Source organism: Sesamum indicum, linkage group LG12, assembly GCF_000512975.1.
Source record: "Sesamum indicum cultivar Zhongzhi No. 13 linkage group LG12, S_indicum_v1.0, whole genome shotgun sequence".
Lineage (NCBI taxonomy): Eukaryota > Viridiplantae > Streptophyta > Magnoliopsida > Lamiales > Pedaliaceae > Sesamum > Sesamum indicum.
Genome location: NC_026156.1, coordinates 168989 through 189557, shown reverse-complemented (window position 1 = coordinate 189557; position 20569 = coordinate 168989). Strand labels below are relative to the sequence as shown.

General features: G+C 37.5%; 4 protein-coding genes and 1 non-coding gene across 8 annotated transcripts in view; 2 read left to right on the top strand and 3 right to left on the bottom strand.

Annotated features, from left to right (window-relative positions):
* Positions 355 to 6466, bottom strand: LOC105174775 (cyclic nucleotide-gated ion channel 4). Its single transcript, XM_011096962.2, has 7 exons — positions 5690 to 6466; positions 3112 to 3327; positions 1808 to 2121; positions 1603 to 1711; positions 1277 to 1513; positions 1100 to 1186; positions 355 to 1018 (listed from the first exon to the last, which is right to left on the bottom strand). Exons 1-7 carry the CDS (start codon positions 6218 to 6220, stop codon positions 503 to 505), a joined length of 2010 nt encoding a protein of 669 aa, XP_011095264.1. The 5' UTR covers positions 6221 to 6466; the 3' UTR covers positions 355 to 502.
* Positions 9317 to 12609, bottom strand: LOC105174774. 3 transcript variants are annotated; one of them, XM_020698261.1, is made up of 6 exons: positions 12362 to 12601; positions 11921 to 11985; positions 11773 to 11802; positions 10833 to 11667; positions 10248 to 10517; positions 9317 to 9526 (listed from the first exon to the last, which is right to left on the bottom strand). In XM_020698261.1, exons 1-6 carry the CDS (start codon positions 12389 to 12391, stop codon positions 9458 to 9460), a joined length of 1299 nt encoding a protein of 432 aa, XP_020553920.1. In that variant the 5' UTR covers positions 12392 to 12601; the 3' UTR covers positions 9317 to 9457. The 3 variants fall into 3 exon arrangements, with proteins under 3 accessions (XP_020553920.1, XP_011095263.1, XP_020553921.1); XM_011096961.2 differs by having other exon boundaries at positions 12379 to 12601; XM_020698262.1 differs by lacking the exon at positions 9317 to 9526 and adding an exon at positions 10602 to 10659 and having other exon boundaries at positions 10393 to 10517; positions 12379 to 12609.
* TRNAF-GAA lies at positions 12704 to 12776 on the top strand. Its single transcript has one exon. It is a non-coding gene; the product is annotated as a tRNA-Phe (tRNA).
* Positions 13082 to 14405, top strand: LOC105174772 (chlorophyll a-b binding protein 13, chloroplastic). Its single transcript, XM_011096960.2, has 3 exons — positions 13082 to 13372; positions 13540 to 13701; positions 13801 to 14405. The coding sequence occupies exons 1-3, from the start codon at positions 13247 to 13249 to the stop codon at positions 14308 to 14310; spliced, it is 798 nt and encodes a 265-aa protein (XP_011095262.1). The 5' UTR covers positions 13082 to 13246; the 3' UTR covers positions 14311 to 14405.
* Positions 14516 to 20569, bottom strand: part of LOC105174771 (myosin-2) — an 11533-nt gene continuing 5479 nt past the window's right edge. For both annotated transcript variants that reach the window (XM_020698386.1, XM_020698387.1), the window contains exons 12-25: positions 20411 to 20529; positions 20099 to 20251; positions 19922 to 20011; positions 19710 to 19787; positions 19430 to 19588; positions 18210 to 18413; positions 17778 to 17983; positions 17561 to 17696; positions 17285 to 17414; positions 16839 to 16958; positions 16657 to 16760; positions 15944 to 16147; positions 14934 to 15376; positions 14516 to 14839 (exon numbers count right to left, since the gene is read on the bottom strand). In XM_020698386.1, the coding sequence (XP_020554045.1) occupies positions 14797 to 14839; positions 14934 to 15376; positions 15944 to 16147; positions 16657 to 16760; positions 16839 to 16958; positions 17285 to 17414; positions 17561 to 17696; positions 17778 to 17983; positions 18210 to 18413; positions 19430 to 19588; positions 19710 to 19787; positions 19922 to 20011; positions 20099 to 20251; positions 20411 to 20529 (2189 nt within the window). In that variant the 3' untranslated portion in view covers positions 14516 to 14796. The remainder of the gene's footprint in view (positions 14840 to 14933; positions 15377 to 15943; positions 16148 to 16656; positions 16761 to 16838; positions 16959 to 17284; positions 17415 to 17560; positions 17697 to 17777; positions 17984 to 18209; positions 18414 to 19429; positions 19589 to 19709; positions 19788 to 19921; positions 20012 to 20098; positions 20252 to 20410; positions 20530 to 20569) is intronic.

The window sequence follows — 20569 nt, the reverse complement described above, 5'->3', positions numbered from 1 at the left end:
GTGGCAGACCGGCGGGGCTGGGGATGTTGCTCATGGGGAGTGGGCAAAGTTATTTGAAAAAGGTAAATAAAAAAAAATTATAAAAATAGTGTGCTTTGAGATTTCTTTTAATAGTACGCATTATCGCATTGGCTGAAACGATTCAGACAATCTTCTGTTTTTTTTTAAAAAAAAGTAAAGCGAGTGTACAACTGTCTTCTTGAAATTACAATCATCATCCTTTTAGAAGTCGATTCTACACTGATTTTTCCTTTAAAAAAAAAAGTAGAAAACTGTGAGAACCAGTTTTAGACAAGACGTGGGGATTTGGATTTGAGCAACATGCGGATGCGGGGCACTCTGCAACACGAATCCTTGTCAAAAATAGCTACACCCTTCAAACTTAGTAATAAATACAAGACTTTATTCCATACATCAAACAGCAGCTATATCCCACACAAAAGATGCTACAGAATGCGTGAAACTCACATACCTATATATATATATGAAAAGATTAATGTACTCAGAAATCAAAATCATCCTGGTTAGGCTTTGGAGAAGTCAGCAAAGCAGTATAAAGCCTGAGCCTGTCTTCTCCAAGGGAAGAGCACCTCGACAACGGCCGCCGCGGCCGAATAAACGACAACGATGTGAGCGTCAATCGATGCCTATACCTTCTCCACGCCAACTGAATTGCCACAGCCGCCCACGTCCGCCATCCAGGCGAGTAATACCGGGCGCTCCTCTTCACTTTTTCGTTCACAAAAGTATACCGAAAGTGCTGAGTTACGTACTTAACGTCCTCTGCTTCTAGCCCGAAAGCTTCTGTAGTTTCCAGAGTTACTAGTGTGGATGAAGAGGGCGGAAGCCTTTCGACAAAGGGTCGCCTGAGGCACCACGAGAGGAGCTCGTCTCCACTAAAATTTCCAGGGCCTAACATGCAGCAACTCTTCACCCCGTCCCGCAGGACTTGGCTGCTCTGGAGATGTCCTCTAACTATGAACAGCATTCTTTGCACTGGATCACCTTCTCTTGTTATCTTTCAAACAAGAAGATTTAATTGAATTTATATAATTGAAATGAGAAGAAAATTTATCAGATTTCTGTGGCTTGTACTCACTGTTTCTCCCTTTGTGAAAATGAGGGACTTGACACGGTCACAAATATTCTCCAGGACAAGGTTATCCATGTGCTGGAACAGAGGTACCTGAAAGAAGATGCAGATACACGTAAAACATACACGATTTTGCTGAAAACGAAAACAACAAGGTTTAGCTATGATCGGTTGATCATTTACCTGCCTGACCAAATCCAAACAGAGATGATACTTGATATCCCGTCTTAGCCCTTCAGGCAGATTTCGCGTCATCTCACACTCATCAACTCCCCGCATTGCTGCCCAACGCTGCCTCTCATAGTTCCGCACTCTCTGCCGGAACGCTTGAGGCAACCGCCGTTTTCTCATCCACCACTCTATATTCCTCATCTTCAATTGCATCGCCTGTTTCTTTGAAGTAGTAGCATGCAAGAACACCTGACACAACTCATGTATTATGATCATCATCACATATTTACATAAATCAAGAATGTTATATAAATTTCATCAAAACAATTACTAATTACCTTAATGTTACCAATTAACATTGTAACAAGCAGGAGTCCAGTGGTCAGCACAATGATGATGAAAACTACCTCCAACCAATCAGTTGTGCTCTCCAAGTTCCCAAAAGTACTGTTCCATTCACAAATTTTGCATGCTGATCAAATGCTTTCATCTCAAAGAAATAACTAGTGTTTTCCCCTGTGAAGTTCACAGACAACATCGTACCTTAGAGTCATGAGGCCCCAGAAGATGGGAAACAGTATTTTCTCCAAACGATTGTCATTGGTCACAAGCTGAACAGTCCATTTGTAAGCTCCGTAATCGAAATTGTCATAATTTTCCAAGCAAGTCGCTCTTGCGGTTTTGTTCTCGCCCCATACAAATCGTGGTCTGTCTCTGATTAGATCTTTTGTTCCATAGTATATTGATTCTTGGCAGGCCATCATTCTCATGTTGCAGCCCGTTGACATTATGCACTGTTGCTTCAAGCATTTTGCAGCCCTTTGTATGCCTAGCAGGTACCAGCATGCTCCCACAGCCTAACAAATTTTACAGATTAAATTAGTGCCGTTTGATTCGCGTTCAATAAGTATGATCAATCAGAGGAGTATAGTTACGTTATCATTTGATTCAATATGGGTTGACCGATGCATGGAGTAACAGTAACTTACGAGATTCATATATGTTGAGGGAAAATTGCAATTCTGGTGGAATTTTGTTTTTAACATGCCATTTTTTCTAAATTATTGGCCTAAATTGTCAAATTCAATTCCAATATCACTAAAATTACCATCATTCAATATAGTTTCATCTATGATCAAATAATTTGTTACAATTTTTTGCTATAGCAAATATTTTGCAGAAACAATGATTAATAGTCTTTCACACTGGTGCCATGATTAATTAATATTTCTTAATCTTTTACTTTTAATCATAATAATTAACCATAATAAAAAAACATATTTAATTTAATTCAATCTTCAAATTTAATTATGTGAATATTTAAAACCTATTTGATCCAATGTATTATGTTAAAAAAGGAAAAAAAAGTCAATCACAACATTTGTTATGAGACAAATTTCTGAGTGTTTCATTACTTCATAATTGAAAGAAAGGAGCCGACATGAGTTTCATGCAGCTAATCAAGTTCCACATGGTATGAAATAAATGATTAAACCTCAATCAAAAACAAGTAGATAATGTCCTTAATTGCCAAACCCCCGCCCTACCCCACCCCACCCACAAAAGGAAATGGTTTTATTTCTTTCAATTTCTAGGGGACGACAATCATTAATCATAGTAAACTTAATTAAGGACAAAACTGGGGATTAATTATCACCAACAACAGTTCTATCCTTTGTTTTTTTTTTTAATTCACATCAAGTACAGGTGTTGTGATTAATTTGTCCAAGAGATGATTTTGGTAGGTATATATACAGCTCCAATACCGTCAGCCGCACAAAATCACGCAAACATTAATTACGAGCTATACAAAAACAGGAATTGAATGAGTGAGGAGTTGCGCTTACATGGGATGCCACGAAATAGGCAATCATGTTGAGAGCAATGCCCCACCAAACGGTGCCGAAAATATAGCCGGAGAGATTCTGCATGCGGCGGAGCAGACAGACGGAGTGGTAGATTTTGGGCAAGTATTGGAACAGAAACATAATCAGCAACACCGTCATCACCACCGTCGTTGATCCTTTCTCTAACAGCCTCGGGATTACCACCCACATTACAATCTGCACATTCCGTTTCGTAAATACGTACACGTACCAATGTTTTTGTCCATTCTTTCAACATACAATAATAATTCAAAATACTTTATTGTTCTGATTCAGATATTTTATGTCAAATTATCTAGCATCGCATTTTACACAATCTTTTTTTTTTAAAAAAAAATATCGATTATATTATGTCTACTTAAAAAGTGCACACATATATATACGAGATTGGGTGGTTGCGATTTTAATCCTGTACGAATTCATTCTTGTATTATTGTCCTATAATTTTAAAATTTTATACATTAAGCACAAAAGTTGTAGAATTTGCTAAAATGACCAGAAAAGTGTACTCATTTAAACTAGTCACGTGCACATTTTTGACTATTTTTATTCACAATGTGCGAAACTTTTAAATTATAGAATAATATTATCAAAATGAACTCATATTGGACTAAAATTATCATCCCATACTTATAAAATTAAAATTGTAATTTAATTCAAGTATAACACAATATACACCAACATCAATTTTCTACAGAAAAAAAATTGAAAATAGGGTGAGTATGAGTTGAGTTAACCACCAATTAAGATGCCTAAATAAATACGTCTAGATCTATTTAAGGTATACAAGAATTAAGTTACAAATTATGTTTTAAGTTCATATATAGTGTACGTTCTAGTGATTTTAGAACTTTTGCTTCCATTTTTATCCTGATTTGTGTTAGTTTTTATTAGTAATAGTAAATATTATTATGGATTATCATATTTAAACTTCAATAATAGTTACTATATCCCAATAGAAAATTAAATAATGACTTTGTAATTGATGCATCTTGCGATTCGATCAGAGCCTAGTTGCGCGAAGTATTGTCCGCTCGTACTTTTTATGAGCTTAACAGATTTGTCCTAAAAAGGCACCTTGCTCAAAGGTGCACAGTGGGTCTAGTCGGCCTAGGACCAATATGGACCAGCTTGAAAAGGCCCGGCCCAAGACCAACCCATTATTGTTCATGGTTGGTCTTAGGCTTCAATTGGGTCCATTTTTAAACTCAATCCCAACCATGGACCGGTCCGATTGAGGCCCGACCAAGCCCAAACCAGGTAGCATCAGGCTGGAATGTACTTGTTTAATTTATTTTCTTTTTATAATATTGAGGTCTTCTTATAAATAATAATTACTTAAATTTATAATTATCTTTTAAAATATAAATTAAAGCACATAAAAATTTATATATAGAAAAATAATAGTTAATAATATATAATGAATATTAAAAAAAGAAAAAAGGGCCAACAAGCCTGGTCCAAGGTATTGATTCTTGGTACTAGCCCGATCTCAAGTGAGTCTGGGCTGAACCTGCTCATATTTTTATTGGTTCAATTCGATTTTGGGTTGGGTTAGTCCAGCTCGCCTCACAGTGCATTTTGACCACCTTGCTAAAAAGAGAACAAACTTGTTAAATTCATACGAAATTAGAGCGAATAATACCTCGAGTCACAAAGTGCATCAATAATATATCATAATGTGAAGCATATATTGTTTTTCTTTTTATATATCAGAATAAGCTAGATATAGTAAAAGTTTTTAAGTTATAATGTGATTTTATATGGTAACATTAATTAACGTATCAACAATTAATGTATAGTAATGATGACAATGATTAAAAACAATTACAATAATAAAAGTTAAATATTATTACTTGAAATACTTAAAAGGTGGGAGTTCAATTTGCCAATTCTAATTTTCTGATTTTAACTCCAATGATATCACAAACAGAAACAAGAAAAGAAAAAAAAAATATATATATATATATAAAAAAAAAAGAGAGATAGAACTGATAATTCTAAACTTGACCAAGAAATCATGATGATCATGATTCAGCAAAAGGAAATAAATACATAAATCATCATCATGAAGAATAATGAATAAATAAAATTCACAATGTCTCCAAGAATTATTAAGATGAAGACACGCCACAAATATGATTTTCATCTATTTCAATCCTGTTGAAATAATTTGATTATATATATGTATATATATATATATATATATTTACCACAAACAGAGAGAGAGAGAGAGAGAGACAGAGACTGACACACATGATCACATGCGATTTGTACTAAGATGTAAGTGTAGGTCTGTATGGATGGTGAGGCTAGCAAGCATTTACCCCTGCATGCATACAAACAATTTACATGACATGCATCTTCTTTTGGCACATTCCTCCTCACTCCTCTCCCTCTCGCTCCTGATTTCGACCTAATTAATTCCTCTACCTATCTCCATTCATTCATATATACAATTCTTTATTATTTTTCTAAATTTATATCTGTAATTTCTGCAAATTCAATCAAAGAATAATAATGTGTATATATGTCTCACCTGAGGCAACGGAAGGATGACGAAGAGATCAAAAAAGAAACCCTTCTTCGACTTTAAGTACTTCAAGGCGACAGCGCGTGCTGTGGCGCTGCTGCCATCATGCACCCTCTCGCCGTTGGGGTAGTGGGGGCGCCGGTTCATCTTCAACTGTAGCCACATGTTCCAAAGGTGCAGGGCGTCGGTCATGCAGCGGAGAACCGTGACGGTGACGGCGAACCACCCGTCAACAAACACACACATGAAATTGTCGCTTACGGAGAGGGCGTAGAAGAAGAGGGGGTCCACGAATAGCCCCGCCGCGCATCCCAAGAGGAATATTCTGTTCCATTCCTGCACCCACGATGCCCTAGGGTCCAAAACCTTACCCCAGAACCACCCTAGGCGGCGCCGCTTCCCACAACCGCCGTACAGGCTCTTGCAGTCGTCGGGATTTTCTTCTTCCTCCTCCTCCTCCTCCTCTTCTTCTTCTTGGGAAGAAGAATCAGTGTCATTGTAGTTGTGGTGAAGCCGTTCTTGGTCGTGATTCGGCATCGATAATTAGGGTGGAAAAGGGAAAAGTAGGTAGGTAGGCTGGTGATGAATGAAAGTGTTGGGGAGTTGTCTGTTTGGAAAGAGGGCAGTGGTAGAGATGAAGACGCATATAATTGCAGATATGCGGGCATGGAATGGAATGGAAGGGAGACCCTCCACATTCAATGACTACAATGCCCTCCCTCTTATATCTATCTCTAATTATTTAATAATAAAGTATAGACGACGACAATAACAATAATAATAATAATAAAGTAGAGATTATTTGAGCAGAAATTGTGATGGAACTGCTTATTAATATTAAATTATAACCCAAAGATAATTTGGGGTGATTTTAATATACAACAAAAGAATAAAAATAGTTTGAATTTATAGTAGTAGAAGAGGGTCGGTCCGATGTGATGTTTTTGGCTTGCGGTGGATTTTACCTATTTTCTTTTTTTCTCTCTCCATTTCAATTTTTTTTTCTCCTATTCTCTCACTGTAATAATAAAAATAAAAATAGTTAAAAAACAAAGGGCAAATAGTTTTATAGTGCAAGTGAAGGATTATTGAAGCATTACTAATTCTGCAAATTACGGAAGGACTATAGCTACTTTTATAATTTCCCCAATTAAGAACATTATATATATATATATATATATATAGAGAGAGAGAGAGAGAGAGAGAGTTTGTGTGTGTGTGGAAGTGATGATGGGGAAATTATTACACATCATATTTGGGTTGCTAAAATGATATATAGTTGAAGATGAATGTTGATTTGGAGGGAATATGAGTTGAGAAGGACGCCCAACCAACCCTACTTTCTCAACTTCTTCTGCATAAATATGAATGACTACATCTCCTATGCCTACACCTTAATATCCTAATCCAAATTATCATATCTTCCATTCTTTTTTAGATATACATACAATATGAGAATCATATGGAGGGGATAAGGGTAATTTGGGAAAATAGCAAGGAAGAAAAGGACAGACATAGAGTAGAAGCAAAAAGTTTGATTAGGGGAGGAGTGAGGAGAGAGATGCCAAGGCAAAAGGGGTCTTATTCTCAAATAAGTTCGAACAACACAGTTTCCATGCAATTTCGTCGTTTTTGTTCTTTAGTCTACCAATTATTCTTTCATTTTCCCTTTTTTCTTTTTTTAATTATTATATACAAGTTAAGGAAAGTAAATAATTATCCATATATGTTTGTTGTATACATATACCAGCTGAAAAATGAGCAAACAACGACAACTCACCTCCATCAAGAGTCGTTTGAAAATGGAACTATGTGTCTTCTGTTTCAAACAAACACCCAACACAAGATAATGACCGTCCTTGCTCCATCAACCCGCAAAATTGTGACTGTATATCTAATTTTATGTCTATTTATTTGTTCGTCTCAACATATTTGCTTATTTGAGTTATTTATTATTATCTATAATCTTATAAAAGAGGTCTGGACGTATTTGCTGACTTGAGTTATTAATTATTATATATAATCTTATAAAAGAGAACTCTGTAGTTGAGCAAATATTTTAATATCCAAATTTAACTTTCAATTCATTCCTTCCATTCAATAAAATTTGGTCACAATAATAATTTCAACTTTCTTTAGTATATTTATTAAAATATCCCTCAAACTTGCTCGACTTTTGAAATTTGAAGCCACTATTTCATGATTGACTATCCATTTATTAATAAAAGTATTAGTTATTTATAATTTTAAATAATTTTTGTCCACGGGTTGAGTTTGCCGTGTACCACTAGTAGATGTATTAATTCAACCTTTGAATTTGAACTTACTGAATTATGTTAATGAATTGCTATTAAAATAATGACCATATCTCTCCCAATGCTAATTCAACAGCATTTCCAATAACAACTTAATATGAATTTCTATCCGTATTTCTAGTTGTACTGTCGATTCTAATCACATATTTTATGGGCTTCTTGGGAATTTACTATATATGTCTAGTTTTCTAAATTATTTTCCTATACTCTCAATCGTTGATCAGATTTATCAATTGTACAAAACTGAAGCAAAATGACAAGAATGTACTGTACCAAGAGAAGACAGAAAGGAAGGCCCACCGGTTTTAACTTCCCCTTTTATTCGCAGTTTCCTTGTGAAGATGTCAGTTTTCACCTCAGGACAAGAATAACATTTGTGTCCTCAAAAAATTCAACTAAATTAGCAACTTCTTAAAATTCTTACCACACAACTATCAATGCATTCCCAGGAGGTCTTGAGGCAAGCCACGGTTAAAATCGTCTAAAGGCAATCAATTAATCTACGAAATTTACCCCTCTGGTAGTCACACTTACCACTGAAGTCACTGCTCCAATATAACCGGTTTTCTTGGGTCTTTGGCCCTGTCCAGTGTCCACGTATCACATCTCGATGATAAGAGGAGTGGTAAGACCTTCATCGAGAAATTCTGAACCAAAGACTAACTGCTAGAATTGATAGTCCATCCAAGAATTACATAGCTTTCTTAACATAGTGGAGCACTATTGAGAAACAAACTAGACCTGCATTTTTCATGAGTTTTTGTTTACGTTCTTGTCATTTTTCTTTCGCTCTTCTGCCAGTACGATGACTGGTATTTTGAACAACGTTCAGTTAAAGGTAAGAACAGGGAATAGGACAACAGGAGAAAGAACACATAAGGGTTTTTCCTATGGCTATTTTGCTCGGATTTATGGATGGTCCAGAAAGATTCTTTAGTTTTTGGGGGTAAGAGCTTCAAACCACTCAATCTTTCTATCAATTCTGGCGCCCAAAATCAAAAAGCTGATTTAACCAAATGCCTCCAAGGTAGCAAGAAAGTATAGGACGAACCGTGGGGGACCCCGATGCCCTGCCCTAGTTTCTGTAGAATGAGTAACACCTTTGTATCAGTATCAATAAGGATGACTTTGGTATTATTTTCCAGGAACGAAAAGACACAATAATTACTTATAACTGAGATCACATGTAATACTTTTTCGCAGAGAAGGGTTCTGGGTCCAATCAGGCAACTGTATGAGGATTTCCAGGCTGCCCTGAAAAATGCTTTGGGTATAATGCAAAAACAGAACCTACTGAAGGAAAAAGAAAGATGGGAGATTCAAATAACTGATCATGTAAGTTCTTTTTCTATAAAATAAGGCCTCACAGGTAAAGCATTTACTGTAATTCCTATAGCGGCTTGGAAAAAGGATACAGGGTTTTAACAATATTGAATATGCATACAGATTATGCTGACAGCTACCGGAAGTGGACTGTCTCAACCACTCGAATGGAATTCTTCACTTTAGTTCCATTACTGGAGTTTTCCTGTAAACAGGAGACATTAGATTGTGAATACATTTGTGGCCAACAAATATGATAAAAATCTCAGTTATGTGGAATGAGTTGAATATATCAAGAATGGGATCAAGATCAATTATGTCTAGTTCAAACTAAATTGGCTATCAAAATGTAGCATGCAACAATAAAACATGAAAAATTGGGTCTAAACCACTGATTTTGCGAAGGCATAATTCATGGAGAAACTAAATTTTCAAAAGCCACAGAAAAACTGCCAAGGACAAGTTGATCACAAGCCAGAGTATATAGCAAAATGGAAAAGGAGAAAAAGCTGATATTGTAGAAAAGTTAGCTATAGATCAAGGATTCTGATATGGCAATCAAGATTAGAGTTTAGAATTGCCTAGCCATATTTCATATAACATGAACAACCTGCATTGTGGTTTATAGTTCACCATGAACACCTTGATATATTCAAGCTACTGAGAACTCACGAAGACTAACTATTGACTAGAAGTTCGCCACTATCTTCTACAGACCATTCTCATTTACTATTCACTAGGGATCCTCATAAACCGAAAGTGAATTCCTAAGGAAATTAAAACATGAAATGCAAATGTGAAGAAAAGAAAAAGTATGCTAAGTGCTATAATCCGAATTCAAGCATTAACATCTATGGAAGTTCATGTATTATGTACTTAAGTAAAAACATACGAACAGCACAATAACATAAAAGCAAAGACAATACCCTTTGGCCAACCAATTTGGTTCTGTCACTTTTCTGATGTACTTTCCTCTTCACAAACTTTGGAGCTTCCAGTGGACCTTCAGCTTCCTTCAACATCATACTTGATTTTATACCCAAAGCCATTTTCCGAGACTGGTTTTCTTTACCACTATTTACAGTTTTACTGGTGTGGTTGACTCCTCTTGCTCTACTAGAATTCTTAGCTGTAGCCGGGAGAATGCATTTATTAACTCTCTTAGTAATACAACCTTCTCCATGTTTCTTATGACCCTGAAACGCACAGATGTTACAAGTTACAAAAATTATATCCTGTTCCTATATGATATCTGCAGCTGAAAAATTATGACCAATAACCTTCTGCAAGGAGAGCAAAGACGGCATATTTGTTAAGTGATATGCATTCCTTTCCCACCTATGTGACATATACCCCTCAAAAGATCAAGATTCACTTTGGTGATATAACATTCATTTCAGGGGGAAAAAATATTAAAGCACTTAAAGACCAGCTTTAATTATTAGCAGAATTGACTTCACTGCAGCTAAGCTAACACACTTAAAGATTATCAACTCATTGCAAGTTCTCACCATTGTTTTACTGGATTCTCTGTTGATGATCAAATTAGATTCAAAACTGATACTCCAAGCTTCGGCAGCAGGTGCCTTGTATGCATTTCTGCGATTTACTTTGTTAGTTGGAAGTTGAATCATTGTGGTGCTATTTCTGCTATCCGGCATTTTATCCATATTTGTTCCCACCTTGTTCATCCCAGCACACCCAGGTTGCAGAGAGGACCTAACACTTGATTTACTTGAAGAAGAATTCTGACCTTCTGACTGATTCACACCTTTAATCACAACCCTAGATGCTTGTCTTGTAACATAACTTTTCCGAAGGCTATCTCTAAGATTTAACAATGACCTACTAGTGGCCCCAAATGACTGACTGGAAGCCTTAATGAGGTTCCAGCCTGCGGTGTCTGATGTAATTGTGCTAGTTGAGTTGCTCCCTCCTCCAAAAGCTACAGACTTAATAGAGGTTTTTTCATCAGTAGAACTAGACACTGATTTAGTAAAAGCATCTGTAGTAGTAACAGGTAAGGTGCGTTCACCAACTGGATCAGGCTTATATTTTGGGTGATCCTTTACTTTTCCATCGAATGCCTTTTTTGTTATAGCTTTTCCAGATCCTGCATCTATAGGCAAAGACCTGCTACTCCAACTTTTGGACACATTTTGCTTGTTTAAGGTAAAACCACAAACTACTGGCTCGTGCTTCCCACTCTTATAATCTTTGCCTCTTGATTTTGAGACTGATGGTGGAAGCTTTGGAGAAGATGATCCCAGGAGATCAAAAATCATGCCACACTCCACAGAATTTGACAACTTAGATATCAACTGTTTGGCAGAACATTGATGGAACCTGAAAATGCAGCCAATTTAATCAGACCGAAAAACTTTAACCAGGTAACCTAACCCAAAATTCCAAATTGTATCCAATATAGCTGAAACAATGTCAGATGCTTACGGATGGCTTACATGGAACCACTCATCATCCCTGCAATAAATGTATTCAAGCCATGCAGTCAGACAATATATGATACTGAACCGCAAAGTAAATTGATTCCAACAAAAAATTGCGGATGGATTTCGAGTTAAGTAGCACGATTGCTCACTTGTCCTCGTCAGTGGAATCGCATTCCAGAGCAAGATCCGCCCACATAGGAGCTTCTATTTCATCCTGCATTTATAATCAACATAGGACAGTATCAATAGTAATGCAGATACTCAAACAAAAAAAGCACCAAATACAGAAATGCGCAAACACACACACAAATCGAAAAAAATGTGGTTTCCTTCGGAAAAAGGAAACATTAGATCGTTGACTAAGGACACTGCAACAAGGAAATTAGTGAAGTTGGAGGCCAAAAGAAGTCTAACAAATACACTAGCACGTTTCTATACAAATCATTAGTATCTGAATAAAAGTACACCCAGAAAATCAAAATCAAAATCCTGGTAAGACATAAAAAAAGCAAATGAAAAAAGATTACAAAAACCCCATAAAGATCAAGCAGTCGCAATGAGAAGCCAATTAAATCAAAGGAACACAATACCGAAGTCGACAATTTACCAAAATCGCCCATTGATTAACGGGCTCCCTGCTCTTCCTTGGGAGATTCTCAAAAACTTTCTTGGCATTCGTTGTGGCAGCGGAAAGTTGTTTCGGAGCCTTCTTTGTCAAACTCATTTTTTGTTCTTTATTTAGCGGATTTATTCATCGAAACTCAAGATTTAATCATCACGAGAAAATGGAAAGGTTGATTTTGAATCTCATACATTTGAATCATCTGATACGGCAACTACACTATTATACTGTCGAGTATGGGGTTTTGGCTCCAAAACCTTTGGATTGATCTTGATATTCAATTAAAAGGTCTCCGTCTCTGTACATCGATGCGGGGATAGCTCAGTTGGGAGAGCGTCAGACTGAAGATCTGAAGGTCGCGTGTTCGATCCACGCTCACCGCATTTTTACTTTTTTTTCCCTTTTTCACCCCCTTTTTTCTAATTTTACCATGGATACGGGTTTAGGCCTGACAAGAATTACACTGGAAATTGGATGGGACCCACCCCTCTTCCTGTTCTTACTTTTCTGTTTGACAGAATCAACACATCAATCTTGCTGTCATAAAAGTTAAAACCATGTTAGACAAAGTATTTTATTTCTCGACAGTGATAAAAGAAATATGTTGTGGGAAATATAAATTGTGGATAAAAAGATATAAGCTGGAGATACTTATAATCTTTTAAAGCCTTCTGATTGGTTAGTGAAGCACTTGCATTCATTACCAGCCAAAGTTTCCAGAACTGCAATCTTCACCCCCCATCCACTTCATTCATCTCCTTCTCCACTGTCTTAACATATTAAATAAAACGTTTCCCCCTGATCAACAGTCTACGTAGCAATCTCCAAACACAAGTAGTCAGTCAACCTGTAAATGGCATCAATGGCTACTGCTGCCAGCTCCACCACTGTTGTTAAGGCAACCCCATTCTTGGGCCAGACCAAGAATGCCAACCCCCTCAGAGATGCTGTCTCCATGGGAAATGCCAAATACACCATGGTAAAAACCTCCCCCTATGCATTTCTCGCGTACCATGAAATGTATTCTTGTGTTTGATTCTGTTCGCATGTTCTGAATTTTCACAGAGAGTCATAATAACATGAAACTACTCTACGACATTTCCAACGTGGTGAGGTTACTGATAAGATAGTTTTTTTCTTGATTAGGGTAATGATTTATGGTATGGACCAGACCGTGTCAAGTACCTAGGACCCTTCTCGGCTCAGACTCCATCTTACCTGACCGGAGAATTCCCCGGTGACTACGGCTGGGACACTGCTGGTTTGTCTGCTGATCCTGAGGCCTTTGCCAGGAACAGGGCTCTTGAGGTACATAGATAGTGCATGCAAATATTTTCCAATAAACTAGTGCTGGAATTTCATTTTATGTTTCTTGAATGAACCATTTTATGGCGATGATAATTATAGGTTATCCACGGGAGATGGGCCATGCTTGGAGCACTTGGCTGCATCACCCCAGAAGTTCTTGAGAAATGGGTGAACGTTGATTTCAAGGAGCCTGTCTGGTTCAAGGCTGGAGCCCAGATCTTCTCCGAGGGTGGGCTTGACTACTTGGGCAACCCAAACCTGGTTCATGCTCAAAGCATTCTGGCAGTTCTTGGATTCCAGGTTGTGCTCATGGGACTTGTCGAAGGATTCAGAATCAATGGTCTGGATGGAGTCGGAACGGGCAACGACCTGTACCCTGGTGGCCAGTACTTTGACCCCCTTGGCTTGGCTGATGACCCGGTGACTTTTGCTGAGCTCAAAGTAAAGGAAATCAAGAATGGAAGGCTGGCCATGTTCTCCATGTTTGGGTTCTTTGTTCAGGCTATAGTTACCGGTAAAGGGCCATTGGAGAATCTCTTGGACCACCTTGATAACCCTGTTGGTAACAATGCCTGGGTTTATGCCACAAAGTTTGTGCCTGGATCATAAGCTAGAGACTTGATGTAGTCATGTGATTGGATGAGTGTGCGTAATTTGTGTAAATTATCTATATATACATGCCAAGAAGTAACGTCCTTTGTGCATGATAGTTGATAATCAATATAATCCTGATATGAGCCATATCGTCACAAAGTAAAGATGAGCATACAGATATACTAAAAAAGTGCTGAAGAAGACTGAAAGTAAAATATAGCATAACTCTTTTTTATGGGATTTAAATATATACTGGCCATCTTATAAGATGAACTTATAACAGGAGAGGCAATACGGGCACTCTCTTCCATGTTTTCCACACTAATTACATCCAGCTAAGTTCTGTACTGCTACATCGACCCGATATACACAAAGACTCTTGGTTGTGAGGGCGAATTAACACAACCCCCAGTAAGCTAAGGCGCGGGATAATTGAGCCTTCCACGCAACAACAAAACTGATATTATATACACATACAACACTGTCCTACCATACACTTAACTAGCACAAACCGAAGCGACTCTGTGGGCCACGAAGACCATTCCTGAAAAGAAGCATCTCATAGTCATTGCCAAGTTGCTAAAACCAATAAAAAAGAATCAAAGTGATGCTAAAATCTTTTAATTTTCTTTCCCCACCAATTCCGGCGATGTTTCTCAGCTTCAGCATGTCCCATCCTCTGTGCTTTTGCCTTTGCTTCCCTTAACCGGAACTTGTAATCCTTTTTCCACACATCAAACCTGTGTTTCAGTTTTCGCACCTCCTCTGTGGGATTTAGAGGTGCGACTGACTTGACCTCTACAATTGCTTGGACTTCATTGTCGAAATTCCGTTTCCTCTGTTCAAATTCCTTCATAAGAGGGCTCACTGGATCATGGCCACCATTTTTGTCCCCACTAGCTGCAGCCTTGATTCCATTGTTCAAATATCTGATAGGTGGGGCGGCAGCATCAGGAGTCTGAGGTCCCAAAGACGTATCCTCAGAATCATTAAAGTTAGGTAATTGGGCATCATGATGCTTTCCGGGTTGACTTATAGTATTGTCTGTAACAAGACTCTTTCTTGCTGCAGCCAAACTCATCTGCAGTAATTAAACAAGAGAATTAGGAATGCAGATATTTCCTTACTCCTCCATTCTCAGTCACTTCTGTCGGCCTCTTTGAAAATTTACCCACAAAATTTTTTATATAGCAAATTTGGGCTAAAAGGTTTGCTTTGATACGTAGCTGCAACCAACATTATCTTTTGTTCGCACTATCAGTCTCTCCAGAAGCCACACTAGAATTTAAGATGGCATGCTATGTTGAATCCACTACAGAACATCTAAACAGATACTAATCCACTATTCTGCAATATATCAGCATAATATCAATCATTAGAGCATATCATAGGGGTCACTTCACACGGCATAATTCTTCCAGCAGTTCCACTGCTTTATCCCAACTACATGCATGCGTGTGTGCGCACACACATATATACACACACACAAAACTAATTTCCTCCATAAATAGAATGAAGAGTTTACTATTATCAGTTTGATTTTGAACGTATGGGACTAAGCCTAGTATCATTTTTGGGCAACTTTTAGCTGGTGGTTTTCCGTCCTGCTGCTAACAGCAATTTTTTGCAGAATAATACTATAACTCACTTGTAAAGATGCCATCTGCTTTTGCCACATCTCCTCCATAGATTTCATCTTGGATTCGTATTCCAACCACCGTGCCTCAAATTGTTGAACTTGCTCTCTCAGGGCTGCATTTTCTCGTTCCTTTCTTCCCAGGGCAGCTTCTGCCATCACCACCCGCTTGTGAAGTTCTTCAACAACTGAAGGCAACATTTCTGGTGACAAGTCCTGCTCAATCATAATAAGCTTAACTTACTTCAACGTTTACAAATGACATGGAAATCAAGCACTGACAGAAGAGTGGGAAACAAGGAGTAGTGCAGATATGAATTTAACTCACAACAAGCTCAGCTAGGAGTAAAATTTTTCAGTTTTCTATCATGGATAAGAAGAGTTCAGATGGTACATCCTTAAACTTAGATTCAGCCCAGATCCAGAGAGCAGAAAGCTCCCTCGATTTTGCTTATATACATTTCTTTGAGATAGGTGCAACATGACAAAATAAGATGATAAACATTTTGTAAGATCGACACAGAAATTGTTACATTTGCCGCATCCCACCCAAATTCAGAAAGTAATGACAGAAAAAAGTTACTGATGTCTCGAGCAACTGTCACAGATTGAAAGTAAAAGCAATGATCTCTTATAGCACACAAGAAACAAGATTATATGCAAGGTCCCGGCAGGACAGCAAAAATTCTTGTATTAAATCCAAACCTGGCTTTTGCCACACCTACCTTGACTTCAGAAATCCTCCTGCCTGGTTTCCGTTTACTAACATTTGACTGTTTTGAATTCCGAATGCGACTAGAACGCCTTCGTACCAACCATCCCCGAATTACTGTAACAAGAGAATATATTTGAATTAAGACAGTTCATATGGATAAATCTGGCTACAACCAAAAAATAAAAGCTTTACCAGATTGTATTTGTACAACTGCCATGAGCTGCTTATCTAGGTTTAGCTTCTTGCAAGCAACCTGCTCCTTCAAACTGAGTAAAGCATTATACTCCTTTCTAGCGAGTTCACCACGGACATCTACAGATATATAGATATTAGTATATAAGGAGAAAGAATATGCAGTTTGATAAGTGGATAGATGGAGCAGTATAAAGAATTAATCAAAGGAAAACCTCCATTTGTTTCAAACATTTTGGTTCTTGTGGAAGAAAAGATATATCAGCGAGTAAACAGTAGATCTAAAAATGTGCTGGGCAGAAATCTTTCCACCAAACAAAGAGATAATCTTGGGATAAATTCCAAGAAATCATCAGAACAAGAAAAGGATTTCTTCTTGTCAAATTCATTTCAAAGAAGCAAATGACTATTCTAAGTACAAATGATGGAGTAGGAAATGGCTTTACATGATTGCAGCGTCACCACCCCTTCCTTAAGTTCATGAAAGTATTGACGGGCACGATGACCACGGAAGCACTTCTGCACCTCTAGAGTACCTTGCAAAACTTGTTTCCTAACATCTTCCAGGGAACCGATCTGTAGTCAAGCACAACAGAAGACTCAACAAACTCCACCAGAGCATTTAATTATCCACAAACAATCTGCGAACTTTTATTAGATGTAATACTGAAAACCCTGTGCCATGAGCTTTAGAAAGGACACAACTTTAAGACAAAACTAACCTGTCCTGCTCGGAAGTATAATTTCTTATAACCAACTTGGTACATCTCAGGAAGGATATCAAATTGCTGCAGAATGGCAACTGACATACTTAAAGGATCTTGACATGCACTATTTTCAGGAATTAGGAACCCGTACCTGAAAGTCATGCCAGCATATTATGAATAGATCTAAAGCAACAATAAGAAGTGAATGAACATGAAGATAGTGGCACTTCACCTTCTCGTGAATTCTTGATGTGTCATCCGGGTGGGGTACCCAGATCTTGAGATCCTAACAACTTCTAGAACCCCACAGGACCTAAGCTGCTCTAACACAAGATCTTTCTCAAATGCACCAGGAATCTGCTTATTATTTGGCTTTATACAACGAATGAAATGTGGAGTTGTCTTCTCAAGCTGCTGCATTAATTTAAACAGCTGTCCCTGCAACCACGGAAGACCAAAAAGAAATATGACTGGTCATTAACAAGTTAACAAGTGAGCAACATTGCACTATGACTGGTCATGAAAAAGTGACTGGTTTTGTCTTTACATTGCATTTTTCTCCTTTTTTCTTAACCGCTCATAGTTTTGGTGTGGGCATGTGGGTGTGTGCCAGGGGGAAAGGGAGGGTACTGGATGTGGAGAGGGAAAAGAAAAAATTATTCACCTTGAATTTTGTGGCAACACTTTGCTTCTGATAAGCAGGCCTTCCCAACTGAAAAGCTGAACTTGTTAATTTCTCGGATTGTTCGAGCACGGAGGCAAACCACTGCGGTAACTGGCATGCTGTGCAAGATGAGAGTAGTTGAACGATTTCAGAGTGCAATGCATCTCTGTTCTTTTCCAAGAATTCCCCCGTGTCATAAAGAACCTGAAGAAACATCAGTAAAAGGGTGTTTAAAACATGTAACTGGAGAGATCAAGTCATAACTGTCACGAGGGACAAAAGGCAAAACCATTATATAACTACAACATTAGTTTTTTATCCTTGTTACTCATGGGAGAAAGTGCGTAGACCCTATAAAGAATCAATATTTCCTTTTGACATATTGGCATATCAACGGCACGAAAAGTTACATAAAAAGAAGTGAGGTATGTGTATCTCAGTAATGCTTTAAGTCAGCCAGCCAACTGATCAGTTCCAGGTAAAATGGAAGTTGAACTTGTGCCCATAATCGACTTTGTTATTATGCAAAAACTAGAAATATCTCATGCACGATTCAGGAGAGCATGTCCACCATATCCTATCGAAATGTGCAGACATACTCATTCTAAATAACGTTTTGTGGATAATTTGGAACAGCAAACTCTAGTCATTGCATCATTCCAGAATAAAAAAGTTAAATGGCTTAGTTATAATACTAATGATTATTTTTCTATCATGGTCATGGGTGCACTGAAATTAAATGCACTACAGTAGAAAGAGAACTCTTCTCAAAGTTAAATACAAGGCTTGGGATAATGGATTGTCAAAAGTATTCCTCCAACAAAAAGTTACAACATGTATCTGCCATCAGAATTACATGGTATACCTAACTTTCTCCAAAATTCAGCGATAAACCAAATTAGCATCTTACATGTTATTGGTTCATGCATGGTAATAAATGTCAGTAATGACCCCATTGGGAAATAGATCATTTTTATTTTTATTTTTATATTTATTTTCTTTAACAGGTGGATTCGCTATGTTTGATGTCAAAAAAGGTGTCATGTGAAAGCTATGTTGGTCTGGGGTCATATACTTAACGTTACAAGTTACAGTGTATTCCAGGATTTGATCCAGATAAATATTTCAGAATTCTACTTATAATTCCAGCAGAACAGCTTTAGTCATTGTTTCGGCAGATGTTTCTAGAAATCCACAGAGATGGCTACAAGTAAACTTACTTCTCCAGCATAATGGCGAATACTAAATGCTCCACCACGTTCTCCTTTAAAGCAACGGTTAGATTTTAAGTGCTGCTTCAGCTTCATGGCAAAAGTTAAATGTGTAGCCTTGGGAAATTTTGATTCTTCATCCAGTAAAGATATTAGCCCAAGAGGTTTCTGTTAAAACACACCAGCATGAACCATAAATACACAAAACAATGAACAATGAATACACACCATAGCCACAAAATAAACACACACACAATATCCACTGTTGAAAATACGGGTAGAGAAATACCTTCTCGATGAGATCCAAACAGTCTTGGTTGTCCTCAAAATCTATTTTTGTCCAGTCAATTCCATCTAACTCATACTCCTAGAAGAAATACAGAAAAAAAAAATGAAAAGGAAGGCACAAAAGAAACAAACTTGCACCATCATTACATTTACGTACATTCAGGAACTGAATATTATCAGACAAAGTAATTGGAACATGTATAAGATGCTTACCTCTTGTGCAAGTTTAAACAGATGCCGGTTAAAATGTTGCTGGAGCCTCTCATTAGCATAATTTATACAAAACTGTTCAAAGCTATTTCTCTGAAGCCGAGAAGTAGAAAAAGAATAAGAATCAGATACAGCTGTCTCATATCATAAACACCATGGAAAACTTAAAACATAATTTACCTTAAATGATTCAAATCCATAAATATCTAAAATGCTTATGGATCTACCGGTGTGCTGTTTGCCAGTTGCAAGTGATACATTGATCTTTTCAACCAGCCAGTCAAACAAGCTCCCATAGATGAACTTAGCTAATGAGTCTCTTGTATCAATTGCCTGCATTTAGGGGAAGAAATACCTTTGACTCAGATGTATATGGATCCAGTAGCTTCACATATACTCTTTGTATGTAGGCAAGCATTGGCCAATGAACTAGAAATAATTCTTTTTGCAGTTTTCTATATGAGAAACAGTAATAACTGAAAACATATTAACCTGTCGCAGCGTCAGCCTTCTGGCAACTTTCTCCCTTCCAGCTTGTATGCTATGGATTGATAGAGCAAGTATTAGGTCCTGAATACCACAGCCAATCAAGCAAGCAGCATTGCTAACAGCTGTAGATAAGGGAAAATCATGCCAATAGTCAAGTCAAAG

Excerpts from the sequence above, each read along its gene's own strand:
- LOC105174775 (XM_011096962.2), bottom strand. The coding sequence starts at position 6,220 with ATGCCGAATCACGACCAAGAACGGCTTCACCACAACTACAATGACACT. Across the intron at positions 1,187-1,276 it reads GTTTGGATTTGGTCAGGCAG|GTACCTCTGTTCCAGCACAT; the intron begins GTAAATGATCAA and ends ATCTTCTTTCAG. Across the intron at positions 1,019-1,099 it reads TTTTCACAAAGGGAGAAACA|ATAACAAGAGAAGGTGATCC; the intron begins GTGAGTACAAGC and ends CTTGTTTGAAAG.
- LOC105174774 (XM_011096961.2), bottom strand. The coding sequence starts at position 12,495 with ATGAGTTTGACAAAGAAGGCTCCGAAACAACTTTCCGCTGCCACAACG. Across the intron at positions 11,668-11,772 it reads TGGTTCCATGTAAGCCATCC|GTTCCATCAATGTTCTGCCA; the intron begins GTAAGCATCTGA and ends CTGCATTTTCAG. Across the intron at positions 9,527-10,247 it reads CCAAATTGGTTGGCCAAAGG|GAAAACTCCAGTAATGGAAC; the intron begins GTATTGTCTTTG and ends TCCTGTTTACAG.
- LOC105174772 (XM_011096960.2), top strand. The coding sequence starts at position 13,247 with ATGGCATCAATGGCTACTGCTGCCAGCTCCACCACTGTTGTTAAGGCA. Across the intron at positions 13,373-13,539 it reads GAAATGCCAAATACACCATG|GGTAATGATTTATGGTATGG; the intron begins GTAAAAACCTCC and ends TTTCTTGATTAG. Across the intron at positions 13,702-13,800 it reads CCAGGAACAGGGCTCTTGAG|GTTATCCACGGGAGATGGGC; the intron begins GTACATAGATAG and ends TGATAATTATAG.